General features: G+C 48.6%; 2 protein-coding genes and 1 non-coding gene across 8 annotated transcripts in view; 2 read left to right on the top strand and 1 right to left on the bottom strand.

Moving 5' to 3' along the window:
- Nucleotides 1–19192, bottom strand: part of PRKCSH (protein kinase C substrate 80K-H) — a 140382-nt gene that overhangs the window by 71259 nt on the left and 49931 nt on the right. The gene's annotated exons all lie outside the window — the stretch shown is intronic.
- Nucleotides 3209–19188, top strand: ECSIT (ECSIT signaling integrator). 6 transcript variants are annotated; one of them, XM_033401191.2, is made up of 9 exons: nucleotides 3209–3326; nucleotides 3532–3670; nucleotides 8590–8708; nucleotides 12835–13252; nucleotides 13475–13698; nucleotides 17679–17736; nucleotides 17869–18017; nucleotides 18187–18292; nucleotides 18845–19188. In XM_033401191.2, exons 2-9 carry the CDS (start codon nucleotides 3532–3534, stop codon nucleotides 19093–19095), a joined length of 1464 nt encoding a protein of 487 aa, XP_033257082.1. In that variant the 5' UTR covers nucleotides 3209–3326; the 3' UTR covers nucleotides 19096–19188. The 6 variants fall into 6 exon arrangements, with proteins under 6 accessions (XP_033257082.1, XP_033257083.1, XP_033257081.1 ...); XM_033401192.2 differs by having other exon boundaries at nucleotides 3532–3674; nucleotides 12818–13252; nucleotides 18235–18292; XM_033401190.2 differs by having other exon boundaries at nucleotides 3532–3674; nucleotides 12818–13252.
- Nucleotides 10182–10254, top strand: TRNAG-CCC (transfer RNA glycine (anticodon CCC)). Its single transcript has one exon. It is a non-coding gene; the product is annotated as a tRNA-Gly (tRNA).

Genomic DNA, 19192 nt, shown 5'->3' with positions numbered 1-19192 from the left:
GGGGACACCACACCAAACAAACAACCAAAATCTCCCTGTCCTCTTGGAGCTTATGGTAACCAAGCCCACAGGAGATGTTCAAAGCATGCGGGCAGGGTGGTGGGAGAGGTGGTGTCTCCAAGGGTCTTTATAGAAGCAGGAGAAGCCGAAGAGAGAAACTGCATGGTAACACGGGAACAACTGATCCCTGTTGTGGAGAATCACCACCAGGTCTGAAGGGAGCAGGGTTCAGAAGTGGACAGGGGATTGAGGGAATGTGACCCCCAGTCGCACGCAGCTGGATCCCATCTACCACAGAGCAGGTCAACAGAGTCATCAGCCACAGTCCATGGGATGGGAGGAGTGGGGGCACCACTGGACCCCCACCCTGGACATCTCTGGACAGGGCAGCTAGGGGTCTGGTATGGAGGGGTCAAGGCCCAGGTCTGGGCTCTGCCTGGGCTGAGGTAGAGACAGACAGTGGACTGGCCCATGAGGCTCCTTAGTTGGGCCAGCCTCACTCAGAGAACCTTCCCGGAGGGATATCTCCCTCCTCTGGACATCCTCAGCAGTGTCCACCCCCTTTCCCCATGCTGCCGACTCCCCACCCCTACAGGAGCATAGAATAGGGGTGAAGTGGAGAATGTCCACTTGGGCCCAGCTGACCCTTACAGAGTGAGGTTGATGTTGATTGTCTCCACAGAGAGCAGGTTGTACCAGCAAAGGGTACTGATGGCCAGGGAGAGGAGGATGGCTACACACCTGGGGAGGGGGCAAGGCAAATTAGGCCCCGCCCCTCTCTTCCGCGTGGCCCCGCCCCCGCACCACCTGGAGTCCCACTGGAGGAGTTTGCGTGAGTCCAAACTTGCTCCCAGGCTGGCGGGAGGCTGCTGAACGAGCGCTGGCTGAGCGCCTAGGAGCTCCTTTGGTGCAAGACGAAGCCAGGAGGCTGAACCACGGTGGGTGGAGGGGGAGGGCCGCCATAGAGACGGGTAGGGGTGGTTATTGAGCTGTGGTTGTGGCCACGTCCACGCCTCGGGCACCTCCTCTGCCCGGAGGCCCAGCTCCTACAGCCAACGGGGCAGGTGCCAGCTGCCATACCCTGAAGCAATGGAATTATCCGGGGATCACAGGTCTGCCGCACACAGGGGAGAATAAGTAAAATCTGGGGACCCAGACGCTGCGTCTCTCACACACACTCCTGGGTACAACCAGCGTGAGTAGACCCTGGGAATCAGACACACAGCCACACACAGATACACTCGGGGAGCTACAAATACAGCGACAGCCCCCACTATGGTTGGGTGGACAGTCATACACAGAGGCATAGGGACACACCATTGTAACACACACAGACAGATCAACACAGTCATAATCGACCAATATTGAGGCACGGTCATAGACACACAGTGTCATATACTGTCACACATCGATGGTGGGGGGCACCTATACAAGTCACACCCATACAAGTCAGAGACACACAGTGTTACAAACACATACCAATGGTTGGACACAACTACACAATGGAGTCCCACAACGTCAGAGACCATCCCCCGAATTGGCATGGTCAGACCTTTATACCATTGCTGGGACACAGAGTCACACACAGTCAGAGACACACAGGGTGCCATGAGCACAGCCATGCACACATGAAATCAGAGATTCATACGGTCACAGACACACACTGGTAGACACAATCACACACAGACCGATATGGGGTGTAACAGTCACATGCGTTTTCACAGTGGAACACAATCATTTATCCACAGGTTGGGAACACATGAGGTGTCACAAACACAGTCATCAATCCACTGGTGTTCAGACATGCGATCACACTTGCATTATTGCATGGGACATCAAAGAGATGTTGGCACACCTACTCCCAGCCCTCAGAATTGTGGGACAAATTCCACAGCCTTACACACACACAAACGCCCAGAAGCTGGTACAATCACAGATGCACATGCAGCTAATGGCACGTGAACACACAAAGACACCCACACACCTATGTCCCAACTGGCCTGGCTCACACTGACACACACATGGGGGCCACACCTGACCTATGCTCACACAGTCACACACAAACCTACACACCTTTGCTTGAGTTCTGAGACACTACAAAGACACATGAAAACCTCCACACTCTATCACCCCAACACCACAGTCACACACACACACACACACAAAATCATGAATATGCACACAACACTACGGGACCCTCAGCTCTCCATGAGGGTGGCCCAAGGTGTCAAACCAGCCTCCATGCCCTTCCAGTGAGGGAGGTGGAGGGAGGTGTTAGGGTGAGTCCCCCATAATAACAATAGCATAGGGAATTCCCTGGTGGTCCAGTGGTTAGGATTCCTCACTTCCACTGCAGGGTACACAGGTTCCATCCCGGGTTGGGGTGGGGAGGGGCGGAGGGGGCGTGTGGAACTAAGATAGCACAAGCCGTGTGGTGAGGCCAAAACAAAAAACAAACAGGGCTTCCCTGGTGGCGCAGTTGTTGAGAGTCTGCCGGCCGATGCAGGGGACACGGGTTCGTGCCCCGGTCCGGGAGGATCCCACATGCCGCGGAGCAGCTGGGCCCGTGAGCCATGGCCGCTGAGCCTGCGCGTCCGGAGCCTGTGCTCCGCAACGGGAGAGGCCACAGCAGTGAGAGGCCCGCATACCACAAAACAAAAAAACAAACAAAAACAAACAAACAAAAAATCCCCAGCATACACTTATATGGCTGTTCTGCATAAACTCAATTAAATCTCAAAAACAAAAAACAAAAAAACCCATGAGGTTATTATAATTGGCCCATTTCAGGGTTGAGACAATCGATGCACAGATGGGTTAAGCACTAGCCCAGACCCATGAAGCTAGATTAGCAGAGCCTGCCACCTTCCCTAATGTTAGTGTCCAATCCTCAGTGCCTGGCTCAAATGTTTGTTGAACAAATGAAGGAATCCACATCACTTCCACCTTTAATATTTCATTCCCACATTTCAGGTGGGAAAACTGGGGCTGCCAGTAGGATTCACAGGCCCCACCCCCACCCCCACCCCAAGTCCAGCCTCCCAGCCCGGAAATGGGGCAGTCACTCCTTCCCGAACCAAAACTCCTTAATTCCTAGGTAGGAGATGCCGCTTGCCTCATTGAGGGCGGGGCCTGGCACATTACGAGGCGGGACCAAGGCCTTTTCACCTTCCTATTGGTGCTCCTCTCTTGGGGGAGGGACCTCTCGAAACCGGTGTTCTTGATTTGCTGTAGCCTTGGCGGCCCGTGACCCGGATAGTGCAACATGGCGGCGCCCAGCGGTAAGGTAGAACCGGCAGGGATTCCGCGGCCGGCCGCGTGAGTAGGTAGGTCGCGCGTGGGGAGGCAAGCGCGAATATCTGGGCCCCGGGGCGGCCAGTTCTGTGCTGGCACTGCGGAAGGGTGGCCCCAGAGGGCCGCGGCTGCAGGGCCAGGGCACCGTGACCTTTCCGGGTACGGGGCGGGGATGTGCTGGAAAAAGCCGCCCTCTCTGTACCCGCCTCCCCACATCCCTAATCTCTAATTTTGCAGATGAGACTGCTGAGGCTCAGAGAGGTTAAAGCCTTCTTCCAAGGTCACGCCGCAAGTCATCAGCTAGGCTGGAATTGGATCCCGCGTCTGTCCCTTTCTCCGAAGGGACTCAAAATCCTGGCAGCCAGCCTCAGCTGTTGTAGGTACACCCTGCCTAGGGATTAAGATTTTTAGAAGTTTTGTAGAAATTTAGCTCTTCCCATTAACTGATATTTGCTGGGTACCCACCATATACCAGGCACTGTCCCAGGTCCTGGAGACGCAGCAATAAGGCACACAAAAATCCCCGAGCTCCCCGGGAAGCCAGACATTGAACAAATCAGAAGTAAATGAAACATGTGATTTCAGATGCTAATAATTGCTAAAAATACATTCATCAGGGTGACGGGACTTTAGATTGGGAGTGGGGCGTTGGTCAGGGAAGGCTTCTTATTTGACTATAGACCTGAATGACCAGAGACAGCTCTGGACTGATGGGAGCGGGTGTTGGGGGGGGGGGGTGCGAGAAATTTACAGAAAGAGAAGCAAGTTCAAAGGCTCTGAGGCTAGAATAAAGTCAGCTTGTTTAAGAAACGGTGTAGCTGGAGCTGCCAGTACTAAGAGTTGAGTTTGGAGGGGCGGACCCTGCCTGATTTTATCTTGTGTGATATAACATTAGTGATTTTAGGCAGAGAACACTGAATTTGCTTTACATTTAAAAAGCTCCCTCTGACCACTGGGGGGAGAACTGAGTGGAGGCAGGTAAGGAAAGAAGTGTGAGGCTGGGTAGGTGGAAAGAGGTCATGGACTGGAGTGGTGGCCTGCAGATGGAGAGAAATAGATGCATCTGAGGTGGATTTGGAAGCAGTCAACAGGAGTAGCTGATGGATTGGATGGGGGAGTAAGGGACACAGTGGACTCAGAATTCCCAGGTTTGTGGTCTGAATGACTGGGAATGGTGATGTCATTGGCTAGGATGAGGAAGAACACGTTTCAGCGGGGATATAATTTGGAGCAACATAAGTTTGAGATGGCTGGGGAATACACCAAAGTGGCAGTTAGGTAGGGAGGCTGGAGCTCATAGCATATATCATCATTTCTCAGACTTTAACACACAGAGGAGAAACCTGGACTTTTGTTAAAATGCAGATTCTGATTCAGCAGGTCTGGGTTAGGGCTGAGATTTTGCATTTCTAATAAGCTCCCAGATGATAATAACCAATGCAGCTGATCCCTGGGACACACTTTGAATAGCAAAGGTTTAGATTAAAGTCTTAATCTCAGCTGCATGTTACAGTCATTGGAGTGCTTTAAAATGCTGATACCTGGGCCATGCCTCTAGATATTTGGATTCAGTATATCTGGGGTATGGCCTGGACAAGGGGATTTTTAAAGCTCCCTAGATAATTCTAATATGAACAAAGTTTAAGAACCATTAGAGCTGCCTACAGGAATACAGAGAGGAGAGGAACCTCTCTTGGAAGCTGAATGATGCCTTAGAGTAGCAGACAGATAAATTCAGAACGTGGGACTCTTTGCAGCCTTATTACTCAAAATGTGGTCTCCAGACTAGCAGCATCAGCATCACTTGGAAGTTTGTTAGAGGTATGGTCTTTGGCTCCACCCCAGACCCACTGAATCAGAATCTGCATTTTAATAAGATCTTTGGTGATTCATCTGCAAATTCAAGTTTGTAAACATTGCAAACTTTAGAGAAGGAAGCAGGTCTTACTGAATGGTTGAGAAATAGACCTGGGTACTAGGAAGAAAATCAAGAGTGTCAAGGTGGGAGGAGGACCTCACCTATGCCAAATCCTTCTGAGAAATTGAGCAAAATGAGCCAAAGAAATAACCACTGGCTTTGTTAAATGTAGAAGACACAAGGGGTCTTTACAGGAGTGGTGTCAGTGGAGTGGTTGGGGCAGCAGCCAAGTTGGAGAGAGTGAGGAGGGAACACAGCGTGCAGACATCTCTTGGGAGAAGCTGTGCTATAAATGGAGCAGAGATGTGGAGCAGAGGCGGAAGAAGATGCTAGAGAAAGTTTAAACGGTGATAAAAGTGATCCAAATACTTCCCAACTCATTTTATGAGGCCAGCATTACCCTGAAACTAAACCAAACAGACACGACAAGAAACGAAAACTACAGACCAATATCTCTTATGAACATGGATACAAAAATCCTCAACAAAATGTTAGCAAACCAATTTTAGCAACATATAAAAAGAATTATACACCATGACCAAGTGGAATTTGCCCGAGGAATGCAATATGAGTTTAACATTTGAAAATCAGTTAATGTAATACACCATATTAATAGACTAAAGGACAAAAAACACATGAGTAGTTTGATAGAAGCAAAAAAAAAAGCATTTGACAAAATCTGATGCCCTTTCTTATAAAAATACTCAGCATCTAGCAATGGAAAGGAATTTCCTCAACCTGATAGGTCATCTGTGAAAAACCCACAGCTGACATCGTATTTAATGATGAAAGACTGGATGCTTTCCCCGCTAAGATCAGGAACAAGACAAGGATGTGCACCCTGGCCACTTCTATTCAACACTGTACTGGAGGTCCAGCAAGGACACTTGGGCAAAAAAAAGAAATAAAAGGCATCCAGATTAGACAGGAAGAGGTAAAACTGTCTATGTTTGCAGATGACATGATCTTGTATGTAGACAATCTCAGGGAATCCAATTAAAAAGAAAAAAACTATTAGGACTAATGCAAGTTCAGCAGGGTTGCAAGATACACGATCAACACATAAAAATAAATTGTGTTTCTGTACGCTAGCAATGAATAATGTGAAAATGAAATTATACGGTAGCTTCATAAAGAATAAGATACAAATAAATTTAACAAAAGAAGTAAAGGACTTCTACACGGAAAACTGTAAAACATCGTTGAGAGAAATTAAAGATCTAAATTAATGGAGAGGTATCCCATGTTCATGGATCAGAAGATAATATTATTAAGATACCAGTATTTCCCAAACTGTTCTACAGATTCAACACAATCCCTACCAGAATCCCAGCTGGATTTTTTCCAGAAATTGACAGCTGATTCTAAAATTTATATGTAATAATGAGGGATCCAGAATAGCCAAATAATATTGTAAAAGAAGAACAAAATAGGAGGACTTAACACTTCCCAATTTCAGAACCTACAAGCTACAATAATCACAACAGTGTGGTATTGGCATAAGGCTTAACATATAGATCAACAGAATTAAATTGAGAGCCCAAAAGTAAACCCTTACATTTATGGCCAATTGATTTTCAACAAGAGTGACAATGAGAAAAAATAGTCTCTTCAACAAATAGTACTAGGACAACTGGATATCTACATGAAATGAACCCCTTCCTCACACCATTCACAAAGATTAATTCAAAATGGATCAGAGGGGAATTCCCTGGTGGTCCAGTGGTTAGGACTCTGAGCTTCCACTGCAGGGGGCATGGATTCCATCCCTGGTGGGGCAACTAAGATCCCTACAAGCCACAAGGTGTGGCCAAAACAAACAAACAAAACTTCTAGAAGAAAACATAGGAGTAAATCTTCATGACCTTGGGCCAGGCAATGGTTTTTTAGATAAAACATAAAAAAAAAAAAAAATCAAAAGCAAAGCTACAAAAGTGAAACAGAAATTGGATTTCATTGGAATTAAACATTTGTGCTGCAAACAATAACATCACGAAAGTGAAAGACAATTCAAAGAATGGGAGAAAGTGTTTGTAAATCATAAGCTTCTAGTATCCAGAATATATAAACAACTCAATAATAAAAAGATAAATAACCTAATTTTTAAATGGACAAAGGATCTAAATAGACATTTCTCTGAAGAAGATACACAATGGCCAATAAACCCATGAAAAGATGCTCATCATCATTAACTTTTAGGGAAATGCAAATCGGAACCACAATGAGATACCACTTCACACCCATTAGGATGTCTGTAATCAAAAAGAAAGACAACAGCAAGTATTGGCAAGAATGCAGAGAAATTGGAACTCTTATACTTTGCCGGTGGGGATGTAAAGTTGTGCAGCCACTTTGGAAAACACTTTGGCAGTTTCTCAAATGATTAGACATAGAGTTACTATATGTCCCAGCAATTTGATTTCTAAGTATATACCCAAGGGAAGTGTAAACATGTGTTCATACAAAAGCTACACAAGTGTTCATAACAGCAATAGTCATATAGTCAAAAAGTGGGAAGAACTGCAAGTGTTCATCAATGGAATGGGTAAATAAAATACGGTTAAATCCATATAATGAAAAAATTTTGGCAATTAAAAGGAATGAAGTCTGATACATATTACAACGTGGATAAACCTTGAAAACATGTTAAGTGAAAGAAGGCAGTCACAAAAGAGCCCATATTTTATGATTCCATTTATATGAAATTCCCAGAGTAGGCAAATTTATAAACACTAGATTAGGGGTTGCCTAGGGTTGAGGGTGAGGGGAAATAGAGGGACTGCTAATGGGTATAGGTGGGTTTTTTTGGGGGGTGTGTGACAAAAGTGTTCTAAAATTAGATTTAGTGATGGTTGCACAATTCTGTGAATATACAGTTGACCCTTGAACAATGTAGGGGTTAGGGGTGCTGACCCTCCTCACAGTTAAAAATCCAAATATAACTTAATACTCCGCCCTTCATATCCACGGTTCCACATTCTAAGATTCAACCAACCACAGGTCGTGTAGTACTGTAGTACGTATTTACTGAAAAAAAAATCAGCGTGTAAGTGGACCCATGCAGTTCAAAGCAGTGTTGTTCAAGGGTCAACTACTGAAAACACATTGGATTTTATACTTAGGTTCAACTGTATGGTACACAAATAAAGCTGTTAAACAAAACAGAATGATCTGGTAGGGAGGGGGACGAATGCAGGAGCAAATTCCTCAAGATAGTGAAGGGTTTGGCCCAGAAGAACAGGGACCTTTGATTGTAACAGTCACTTCTGCTCCATCTTGTGCATGCAGTCTGGGACGTGACCTCTGCCCAAGAGAGGGGTCTCATTGCCTTTAGCGGGTGGGGTACCAGGCTGATGCTCTTTCTTCTCTCTTTCTAGGTGGTTGTCCGACAGGCAAAGGCATGAGCTGGGCCCAAGCCATCCTGCTGGCCCGGGGCCTCTCTCGGGGCTGGGGAGGTATCTGCAGCACTGCCCTCACCGGAGTCCCCTTCTCTCAGGTAACTGCCAGTCATGGGGTGGAGAGAGGCAGGCAGGCCTGGGATTCGCTCACAAGCCCTCCCAGTGAAGCCAGCTCGGGGTGGCGGGGGTGGGGGTGGGGGTGTCTGGGCTGGCCTGTCTGCTCTGAGGGCCAGTTGAATGTCTCTTCTCATTTTAAGAAGTGTTGGTGCGCCCACGAGTGAGGGGCTTGAATTTGAAATCAAGAAGGTCTGAGCTAAGTAGATTTGGGTGGTGACTCTGGGTGACTCCTGTATTCACTTGTAAAGATGTGAATTGAATTTCGTTCCCTTACCCTAAGTGACCAGGCTGATCAACGGCCATAAATTATAACAAGGATGGTGATGATGGTGACAATATTAATAGCTCCCTTACTGAGCACTTCCTCTGGGCCAGGCCCTGTGCTATGCATTTCATTTGCATTATCTCATTTGTGGTGTCTCCCCTTCTTTGGAGCATTCTAGAGCTTCTTTTCTGCTTTCTGCCCTAGGCACATACCACCTGTAGTATTAGTTTCCTACACTTTCACTTTGTTTATTTTTTTAAAATATAAATTTATTTATTTATTTTTGGCTGCGTTGGGTCTTCGTTGCTGCGCACAGGCTTTCTCTAGTTGCAGCAAGTGGGGGCTACTCTTCATTGCGGTGCACAAGCTTCTCATTGCGGTGGCTTCTCTGTTGCGGAGCACTAGCTCTAGGTGCGTGGGCTTCAGTAGTTGTGGCACACAGGCTCAGTAGTTGTGTCACACGGGCTTAGTTGCTCTGCGGCATGTGGGATCTTCCCGGACCAGGGCTCGAACCCGTGTCCCCTGCATTGGCAGGCGGATTCTTTTTTTTTTTTTTTTTAAATAGAGAACAGGAGTATTTATTTATTTTTAAATTTATTTATTTTTATTTTTGGCTGTGTTGGGTCTTCCTTTCTGCCCAAGGGCTTTCTCTAGTTGTAGCAAGCGGGGGCCACTCTTCATCGCGGTGTGCGGGCCTCTCACTATCACGGCCTCTCTTGTTGCGGAGCACAGGCTCCAGACGCGCAGGCTCAGTAGTTGTGGCTCACAGGCCTAGTTGATCCGCGGCATGTGGGATCTTCCCAGACCCAGCCTCGAACCCGTGTCCCCTGCATTAGCAGGCAGATTCTCAACCACTGCGCCACCAGGGAAGCCCTGGGAGGCGGATTCTTTACCACTGCGCCACTTTAAATGAATGCCTTTTTTAAAAAAAAACATCTCCTTACCTAAGCAGGATATTGGGATGGCTATTGGGTGCAGCAGAACAGAGGGCTTCAATCTCAGCTGTGCTGCTTTGCTGCTGTGTGGCGCCAGGCATCTTGTTTCATCTCCCAGGGCCTCAGTTTCCTCATCTGTAAAATGGGTACATGAAGAGGCACTCCTTCAATGGACAGTTGAGAAGAGTAAATGAGCCTCACTCTCAGAAAGTGCTCAACAATGCCTGGAACATAAGAATATTCCATAAGGGACTTCCCTGGTGGTCCAGTGGTTAGGACTCTGTGCTCCCACTGCAGGGGGCCCAGGTTCGATCCCTGGTCGGGGAACTGAGATCCCTCAAGCCACACAGCCCGGCCAAAAAAAAAAAAAAATTCTGTAAATGTTAGCTCTTATTAGCCATATATTTGAAAAGATGCCTTATGTATAACCATTCTAATTTAAACATTCAATTTAAATGAAAGTAAATCTATTAGGGTACCATCTAGAGCAGGGGTTGGCAAACTTTTTCGTAAAGGGTAAGACAGTAAATGCTTTTGGCTTTGTAGGCCATGTGGTCTCTGTCACAACTACTCAACTCTGCCACTGCAGCACAAAGCAGCCCCAGACCAGACATAATGAAGGCATATGGCTGTGTTCCAATAAAACTTTATTGACAAAAGCAGGCAGCTGACTGGATTTGCCCCACAGACTGTAGTTTGCCAACTTCTGTTCTAGAGGGATCTGACCTGCTCCCAGCAGCATACACTCCCCACTCTGGGGAACAAGATCTCCTTGACCCAAAGGAGGTACCATCATAATAGATGGGGAGAGAGGCCTGAGCAGTAGAGTGGGTTGTGGGTATCACCAGGTGGAGGACAGTCACGCTGAGGCTCCTGCTGACTCCAGAATCTGCATTTTCTTTTTTCAACTCAATTTTTTTTTTGGTTTTTTTTGGGCCATGCCACGTGGCTTGTGGGATCTTAGTTCCCTGACCTGGGATTGAACCCAGGCCCTCAGCATTGAAAGCATGGAGTCCTAACCACTGAATTACAAGGGAATTCCCTCAACTCAGTTTTTGAAATCTGTCTTTTAAATAGGTAATTACAGCAGACAATATAGTTCAAAATTCAAAAAGTTCTGAGGCTGTACTGTGACAAGGGTCTCTCTCTCTCTTGCCTGGCCACCGCTTAGCTCCCTTCTCTAGAGGCAAGATGTTGCCTGCTTATTGTATTTCCTTCCAGAGATGTTTTTCACAAAAGCAAAAAATATGTATCCATACAGTCGATTCTCATTATTCACAGTAACATTCTAGAAAGTCACTGCATACGCTGAATTAGCGAATACCAAACCATTGCTGCCAGGGGAGATACGGGATAAGGTTCCTGTGAGCCTCAGGTCATAACATTTTCATCAACCAATCAGTCATAACATTGTTGTATGTGTGTTTCTGTTTAAAGACATCCTATTTAATATAGCTTTTTGATTCATTAACATTGAACCCACGGCCAACAGCACTATAACTCATGCCTGAGCTTACCTACCACATGTATCTTCTCTAAGGAACAGCAGGGCCTTCTTGCACGTAGGAACACTAGGCACGCTTAGGGGTCCTTTTCAACCACAAATCAACAAAAAAGATGCAGAAAACATACACTAAATAAACCTCTAGGGACTTTCCTGGTGGCACAGTGGTTGAGAATCCACCTGCCAATGCAGGGGACACGGGTTCAAGCCCTGGTCTGGGAAGATCCCACATGCTGCGGAGCAACTAAGCCCGTGTGCCACAACTACTGAGCCTGCATTCTAGAGCCTGTGAGCCACAACTACTGAAGCCCACATGCCTAGCGCCTGTGCTCTGCAACAAGAGAAGCCACCGCAATGAGAAGCCGGCGCACCTCAACGAAGGGTAGCACCCGCTCACCACAACTAGAGAAAGCCCGCGCACAGCAACGAAGACCCAACACAGCCAAAAATAAATAAATAAAAATTTTAAAATAATAATAAATAAACCTCTAAAAGGACACTCGTTGGGAATTCCCTGGCGGTCGAGCGGTTAGGACTCAGTGCTTTCACCGCCGGGAACCCAAGTTCGATCCCTCGTTGGGGAACTAGTTCCTGCAAGACATGCAGCACAGACAAAAAAATAAAACAAAGTAATATAAAATAAAAGGACACTTGTTGACAGCATGGGGGCTGATACAAGAAGGCCAAGCATTGCCTTGTTCCATCTCAGCTGGGAATATAGGCGCTGGGCAACTCAACTTTCCACCCCCCTGCACGTGTCTGCAAATGGCCAGAAAGTGCCAAGAGTATTGGCTTTGGGAGTATAAATGAATTTTAGCAAGTAGGCAACTTTGCAAACATGGAATTCGCAAATAATGAGGACCAACTATATATAAGCTGTTGTTGTTTTCTTTTTTTTACACAAATGGGAAGCTACTGTACACACCGTTTCACACCTTGTTTTTTTTTCATTTAATGGTATACCCTGGAGCTCACTCCAGGTCACACAAGACCTCCTCAGTGCGCCTTACAGCGGTAGGTGCTCCTTGTCCAGGTGCTTGGCCATTTGCTAAATTATTTCCTTGCCGATGCACATTTGGGCCATTTCCACTGACGCAGCAGACGAACAAAAGTCATTTGGTGCAGGTGCTTTTAGAGCTATCCGATTTAAATACCAGATGCAGGATTGCTGCGTCAGAGGGTGTGTGTCTGTCATCGTGGTGAACATTGCCTCCGTCGGGGTGTTACCATTGCTCTCTCACACTTTGTGATGGTGCCTGATCATGGGTCTGTAACGCGCGCAGCACACTTCTTCAGTGGCCCTTAGGGAGGCCTGCTGGCACCTTTCTCAGCAAAGAGCCAGTGCGGCAGTCCCCCAGGGGCACTGGGAGACCCACATTCCAGCAGTGGTTCTCTATCCGCAGGTGGCGCCCCAGGCCCCGCGGGGCCTCCACTGCAGCACAGCCGCCCACAACCCTGACTCGCCGCTGGTCCCACGCCCACCCGAACCCCAGAGGGGGCTGGTCAAGGCCCTGGCACCCCATGAGGAGCTGTTTAGGCAGGCGCCAGATGGGGTGCGGGACAAGGCGAGCTTCGTGCAGGCGGTGCAGAACTTTACGCAGTACAACGTGCACAAGCGGGGCCACGTCGACTTCATCTACCTGGCCCTGCGCAAGATGCGGGAGTACGGCGTCGAGCGGGACCTGGCTATCTACAACCTGCTGCTTGACATCTTCCCCAAGGAGGTCTTCCGGCCTCGCAACATCTTCCACAGCATCTTCCTCCACTACCCACGGCAGCAGGAGTGCGGGATCGCTGTCCTGGAGCAGATGGAGAACCACGGTGAGGCCAGCAGGCCAGCTCAGGCCGGGGCGGGGGCCACCTCCCTCTCCAGGGTCTCGGGGCCCTCCATGGCTCCTTGGCTCTGACTCGTCTCCTCTCTGTCTCTCTGTCTGGCTTCCTCCTCTGCGCGCCCACCCCCATCTCTTGCTCATCTCTCTCTCCCAACATCCCTTCCCTCTTCTGCCCCCTCCCTGAGGCTCAGCCTCCATCTGCCTGGCACAGGGGTGATGCCCAACAAGGAGACGGAGTTCCTGCTCACTCAGATATTTGGGCGCAAAAGCTACCCCATGCTCAAGTTTGTGCGCATGAAGCTGTGGTTCACCCGCTTCAAGAATATCAACCCCTTCCCCGTGCCCCGGGACCTGCCCCAGGACCCAGTGGACCTGGCCAGATTGGCCCTGCGGCACATGGAGCCCGACCTCAGTGCCAGGGTCACCGTCTATCAGGTATCCACCCTGTCCACATCCTCGGCCGCCTCTGTGGCAGGGCCCCCTTCAGTAAGCCCAAGTGATTGTGGTGAGACAGGCCGTGATTCGCTGGCAGAACCTCCGCTAGAGTCCAGGGCCCTTGGCACAGCTTGACCTCTGACCTCGGCCCCTCTCCCCACATTCACTGTATTCCGGGCATGGCTTTCTGTTCCTTGAGCAGTCTGTGGCAGCTCCCCCCTGAGGCCTTTGTGCTTGCTGTTCCCTCTGCCAGGAACACCCTTCCTCCGGGACTTCACTTCCTTCAGGTCTGAGTTCCACCGACCTTTCGTCAGGACCTCTTTCCTGACCACCCTGGCTGAGCCTGGTTCCCCGTGACTCAGTTTCACCTGTGTCTCCCAAGGCCCAGCACAGGTTCTGGCACAAAGCGGACGTTCCACAGCTGTTTGTCGAATGACTAAATGAAATATTCCCCATATCCTGGGGGCTGTGGGAGCCCAAAAGGGAGCAGGGAGGGCTTCCTGGAGGAGGTGAGGGTGAGCTGGGCGCAGGCAGAACAGAAGAGGGGAGGAGAGCATTCCAGGCAGAGGGAGCGGCATGGGCCAGGGCTTGAGGGTGGCTGGGAGTGGCTGGAGATGCTGAAAGGGCTTCCTTTGGCCGGAGCAGGGAGTTGGGGTGAGAGAGAAGAGGCATGTAGGACACCGGGTTAGTAATGAGAGGGCCACGGGGAGGTTTTAAGAAGAGGAGGGTTGGGGTGCAAGTCAAGTTTCTGGAAGGATTTGCGCCTTTGAAAGCGCCCCCTGGCGGCCGTGTGGATGGTGTTGGATTGGGGGCAAGGCGAAGAGGACAGAGGGGCTAGGAGAGTGGTGATGCGGTGTCCCAGTGAGAGAACATATTGCAGAGGAAGTGCAGTTTTTAACTCATTTCTTCGTTTTTTAAAGTAATGCATTAAAAGGAATTCCCTGGTGGTCCAGTGGTTAGGACTCTGCGCTTTCACTACTGAGGGCCTGGCTTCCATCCCTGGTCAGGGAACTAAGATTCCACAAGCCGGGCGGCATGCCACCACACCCCACCCCCCCAAAAAAACTAATGCATTAAAAAGCCAAACAGGGAACTGCACGGGTTCAATCCCTGGTCAGGGAACTAAGATACTGCAAGCCCACACGGCACAGCGGGGAAAAAAGAAAAAGCCAAATGGCACACAAGAACACACAGTGAAGAGTTCCCCTCTCCTACCCTGACCCTTTAGCCCCCAGGCTACTTCCCCAGAGGTGACCACTTCCATGTCTCCTTCCCAAGAGATCTGTGCATTTGCATGCAGATGTATACTTTTTTTTTTGCATATATATCCTTTGTATTTAAATATCCCTTTTTTCCCCTGTTTCATTATTAAAAGTGCATACAGAAGGGTTGAAAACATGGTAAAATGATCACCTACACCACCTAGATTTTTTTAAAAACTTTATTGAAGTATAGTTGATTTACAATGTTGTGTTAGTTTCTGGTGTACAGCAAAGTGATTCAGTTATATATATATATGTTTACATATATTTTTTTTCAGATTCTTTTCCATTATACTTTATTACAAGATCTTGAATATAGTTCCCTGTGCTATACAGTAGGACCCTGTTGTTTGACACCACCTAGATTTAGAATGGGAACAATCCAAGTATCTATCAAGAGGGACTCGTCCATGTCCACTGTGCCACCTCAATCAGACGGGTGAAAAAAGTGAAAGGGTGAGGCATGCACAGTGGTGTAGTAAGCCGCCTAAAGTGTGAGAAGGCAGGAGAAATAAAAAGGCATGTAGCTCTTTGTTTATTTTCACAAGAATAAATAATGCAGGGAATTCCCTGGCGGTCCAGTGGTTAGGACTTAGAGCTCTCACTGACAAGGGCCCGGGTTCAATCCCTGGTCGGGGAACTAAGATCACGCAAGCCAGGCGGCATGCCCCAAAAATAAAAAAATTTTAAAAATAAGTAATGCAAAGATAAGTCAGATATGGATAAAAATGGTCATCTCTGGGTGGGCAGAGGAGATAGGGATAGAGAGAAAAGAATGGGAGGGAGACATCTATTTAATATGGGTTGGCTTCTAAACTATGGAAATGTTTAGTCTATCAAAAATATAAAAAAAATATATATATATATATATATATATATATATATATATATATATATATATATATAGGGCTTCCCTGGTGGCGCAGTGGTTGAGAGTCCGCCTGCCAACGCAGGGGACACGGGTTCGTGCCCCGGTCTGGGAAGATCCCACGTGCCATGGAGCGGCTGGGCCCGTGAGCCATGGCCGCTGAGCCTGCGCGTCCGGAGCCTGTGCTCCGCAACGGGAGAGGCCACAACAGTGAGAGGCCCGCGTACCGCAAAAAAAAAAAAAAAAAAAATATATATATATATATATATATATATATATATATAAAATCAAAAAAGAGGGGAAAGAACCCACCAAAGTTGAAAACAAACATATGTGGCTAAATATCCAATTGACAGCATAACCAGTGAGAGAAGAAAATTCTGAGTCACTGTTGTCTGACATCCTTAGTGGCCTGCATTCTGAGAATCCTGAACTTAATCCCCTAGCGTTATGGTCAGCTGTAATATCATAATCATTTATGTATATTGATGGATAAGTCAAATAAGCATGTGTATTACTTGTAATAGGAGCCAAGATTTTGACTGTGAGAGAAAAAGATATACAATGTTAGAAAAAATGTTATTTTAATATTAAAAATAACGAGAGAGGCCCACTTACCGCAAAAAAAAAAAAAGAAAAATTAAGTATTGGACTTTTTTTTCTTGATGTGGACCATTTTTAAAGTCTTTATTGAATTTCTTACAGTATCGCTTCTGTTTTATGTTTTGGTGTTTTGGCCGCAAGGCATGTGGGATTTTAGTTCCCTGACCAGGGATCAAACCCACATCCCCTGCATTGGAAGGCAAAGTCTGAACCACTGGACCGCCAGGGAAGTCCCAAAGGAGTCCATTCTTTTTAACCTGAAAGGGTGGAGGATATGTGTGCCAACAGTTGTCCACTCACAGGTATTTCGGTCAGAGTATGTGCATTTTTTCAAAAATGCACTTCATTTAGTTTTGGTTTTTGTTTTTTAGCCACGCTGCTTGACTTGCAGGATCTTGGTTCCCCAACCAGGGATTGAATCTGGGCCACAGCAGTGAAAGTGTCGAGTCCTAACCACTGGACCACCAGGGAATTCCCTCATTTAGTTTTTTGTTTTTTGTTTTAAAAGGCTTTTTTTTTTGATGTGTAACATTATTTTTTTTAATCTTTATTAAATTTGTTACAATATTGCTTCTGTTTTATGTTTTGATTCTTTGGCCGCAAGGCATGTGGGATCTTAGCTCCCCAACCAGGTATCGACCCACACCCCCTGCACTGGAAGGTGAAGTCTTAACCACTGGACTGCCAAGGAAGTCCCTCATTTAGTTTTTAAAATCACATTTCAGAGTGTAAAATTAGAAAGCTACAAAAGGCTATTCTTTCCCTCCCTGCCCTCCACAGAGGCAAATGCTGTGACTTGCTTCTTGTGTCTCCTTCCTGGCATATTCTGTTTGCATGAAATTCTTTTCCTTTTTTAAATTTCACATGCACTGAGCACTTAGCATGTACCAGGCATCGTTCTCGGCATTTTAGAACCATCTCAACTAAGTGCTGTTATTGCCCCCATTTTGAACTGGGGAAACTGAGGCACACGGTGACTTAGCCAAGGTCATGTAGACAGTGGCAGAGCCGGGATTTTAACGCAGTTGGGCCAGCTCCAGGGTTCCCTCCATGTGAGTATATCCAGGGTCAGTGGCTCTTACCCAATTAGATAGAAGCAAGAAGGCGGTGGGCTCGAGTGATTGTTGGAGGCCCAGTAGACAGACCCAAGAGGGGTCCTGAATTCACTGGAATCCCCATTTCTCTCTCCCGGGCTCCTCCGTAGGGGCTGTGGGGGCTGCAAGCTTCCACTCCGACTTTCCTTGCAGATGCCTTTGTCCAAAGACTCCACAGATGCCACGGATCCCACGGAGCCCCACATCGTAGGTAAGGTCCTGCGGAGGGAAGGAGGGAGGGAGCGAGCGCCGGGTTCTCAGCAGGCCTGCTGGGTGGGCTCCCTGGGCCTCTGGGCATAGCCCCTCAGCCAGGACGCCCCGGGAATGTGTGTCTCCACATCAGGAATCCAGAGTCCTGATCAGCAGGCCGCCCTGGCCCACCACGACCCAGCCCGCCCGATCTTCGTTGAGGGTCCCTTCTCCCTGTGGCTTCGAGACAAATGCGTCTATTACCACATCCTCAGAGCTGACTTGCTGCCCCCCGAGGAGAGGGTGAGGGCCCAAAGTGGGAGTCGGGGGTGGTAAGAGTGAGTTGGCTCAAAGGTGGGGAGGGGGGTGGGGGTATGGGAGGGCAGGGGCCGGGGGAGAGGCGGCAGGTGGCTGCAACATCCTGGGCCTCTGCCTGCACCTCCGCGGGCCCCCACCCCCACCCTCGGGTTAGGAAGTAGAGGAGATTCCAGAGGAGTGGAACCTCTACTACCCGATGCAGCTAGACCTGGCCTACGGGAGGAGCAGCTGGGATGACTACGAGTTTAACATCGATGAAGGTAAAAACTGGGATGGGTAGGATTCTGAACACTGCACGGGATGGGGTGCCACCTCTGGAGTCGAGGGATGGGGCCCAGGCCGAGACCTAGTCCAGTTACACACACACACACACACACACACACCCCCCACCACCTCGCCCCACGAAAGCACAAAACTCACCACTCAGGGGCTCCAGACCTGTCAGCCCTCAAACATCCTCCTTCAAACGTTTATGGAGCACCTCTGTGCTGGCTACTGGGCGTGACCAGGACAGGCCCAGTCCGTTCCCTCAGGCCAGCGGTGGATCAGACAAGTTACATTCTTGGGGAGGAGCACACAACTCAGCCTCAGGTGGGAGTCAGGAGGATTTCCTGGTGGAAACTTGAGCCAGGAGGTGTCACCTAGGTGAAGCATGGGACAGGCAGGCTAGGCAGAGCATGTGCAAAGGCTTGGAAACACAGAAAAGGACAAAGGGAGCTTAAAGCCCCCATCCTTGGCCTGGAAGGGATGTGGGCTTGAGGGGGCTGCTCCAGTCCCTACTGCACAAACTGAGGGCCTGTCTCTCCTGACAGTGGAGGAAGGCCCTGTCTTCGCCATATGCATGGCGGGTGCTCATGACCAGGCCACGCTGGCCAAGTGGATCCAGGGCCTGCAGGAGACCAACCCAACCCTGGCCCGCATCCCGGTGGTCTTCCGCTTGTCAGCGTCCTCCGGGGAGCTCCTGGCATCCTCCTCAGGGCTGGAGGAGACACCCCTGACCCCACCCGAGGGCCGGGAAGAAGAGGAAAACAATCAGCAGCGACAGCAGCAGAGCCAGAGCTGAGCCTAAGCAGTCACAGGAGCACAGGCGGTGGACTGGTGTGAAAGCATGAGATGACCTCTTAGTGTACAGCAAATAAAAGTTTTCCGGCTTGGGGCTG

This window comes from Orcinus orca, chromosome 3 (genome assembly GCF_937001465.1).
Source record: "Orcinus orca chromosome 3, mOrcOrc1.1, whole genome shotgun sequence".
Lineage (NCBI taxonomy): Eukaryota > Metazoa > Chordata > Mammalia > Artiodactyla > Delphinidae > Orcinus > Orcinus orca.
This window is presented reverse-complemented; position numbering and strand designations above follow the sequence as displayed.

Bases quoted from the DNA above. Each gene is read 5' to 3' on its own strand.
- ECSIT (XM_033401190.2), top strand. From the start codon at position 3,532: ATGAGACTGCTGAGGCTCAGAGAGGTTAAAGCCTTCTTCCAAGGTCAC. The intron at 13,253-13,474 runs GTGAGGCCAGCA...TGCCTGGCACAG, and splicing joins GGAGCAGATGGAGAACCACG to GGGTGATGCCCAACAAGGAG. The intron at 18,293-18,844 runs GTAAAAACTGGG...CTCTCCTGACAG, and splicing joins CGAGTTTAACATCGATGAAG to TGGAGGAAGGCCCTGTCTTC.